Below are 1,185 nucleotides of genomic sequence, written 5' to 3' on the forward strand. Positions count from 1 at the left end.
ATGCAGCAGATGCAGAAAGAGCTGCAGCAATTCGATGCAGCAGCAGCAGCAGCAGCAGATGCAGGAAGATTAGGGGAATATTTACGTGCAGCAATACGCATGCAAACAGCAGCACGTACACTTAATCATCTTGTTATAGATGCAAGACATCTGCAGCAGCAGCAGCAACAGGAGGAGGAGGAAGAGGAAGAGGAGGGAGAAGGAGAGGAGCAAAAAGGAGGAGGAATAAGTGCTGCAGCTGCTGCAGCTGCTGCTGCAGCTGAAGCAGCTGAAGCAGCTCAAGCAGCTCAAGCAGCAGCAGCAGCAGCAGCAGCAGCAACTGCAGCAGCTGCTGCACCGAGTGCTGCACATACACAATTATTTACACAGCAACTGCACAGACAGCAGCAGCAGCAGCAGCAGCAGCAGCAAAACCTGCCATCTGTACTAGAAGATATACACCAGCAGCAGCAGCAAAGGCAGCAGCAAAGGCAGCAGCAGGAGAGGGAAGAAAGGGAGAAAGAACAGCAACAGCAGCAGCAGCAGCAGAAACAGCAGCGCGAAGAGGAGGAGCTGCAACTGCAACAGGAAGAACAGCAGCAGCAGCAGCAGCGCGAAGAGCAGGAGCTGCAGCAGCAGCAGGGAGAGGAGGAGATGCAACAGCAGCAGCAGCAGCAGCAGCAGGTTGGCGAGCAGCAAAATGAAGAATAAATGATGCAAAGGCAGCAGCAGCAATAGCAGCAGCAACAGCAGCAGCAATAGCAGCAACAGCAACAGGCGTAAAGACAAGGGCACCAGCAACACCCAACAGCAACAGCAGCAGCAGCAGCAGCAGCAGCAGAATTAGCAGCAGGGAGGGAAAAGGGACAAAGTGTCTCTTTCCTTGTGCTGCGCTGCTAGCTGCCTATACACCCCAACAGGCACAAAGGGGCCTATATATATTTGTATATTTATTTATTTATTTATTTATTTATTTTATTTATTTATTTATATGTTTTATTTGTTTATATGTTTTATTTATTTATATATTTATTTATTTATTTATTTATTTATTTATTTATTTATATGTATATGTATATGTATATAAAAATGTATATGTATATGTATATGTTTATATAGATATATATGTATATGTGTATATATATATATAATAAATATATATAATTATATATATATTTATTTATTTATATATATAATTATATAATA

At 43.0% G+C, this 1,185-nt stretch overlaps 1 protein-coding gene across 1 annotated transcript; it reads left to right on the top strand.

Moving 5' to 3' along the window:
* Nucleotides 1-690, top strand: EMWEY_00020990 (hypothetical protein; the record flags this gene model as incomplete). Its single annotated transcript, XM_013477818.1, has 1 exon — nucleotides 1-690. One exon carries the CDS (start codon nucleotides 1-3, stop codon nucleotides 688-690), a length of 690 nt encoding a protein of 229 aa, XP_013333272.1.
* Between the last annotated feature and the right edge of the window lie 495 nt (nucleotides 691-1,185).

The sequence above is a fragment of the Eimeria maxima genome, genomic scaffold (genome assembly GCF_000499605.1).
Source record: "Eimeria maxima Weybridge genomic scaffold, Emw_scaff195, whole genome shotgun sequence".
Taxonomy (NCBI): Eukaryota; Apicomplexa; class Conoidasida; order Eucoccidiorida; family Eimeriidae; genus Eimeria; species Eimeria maxima.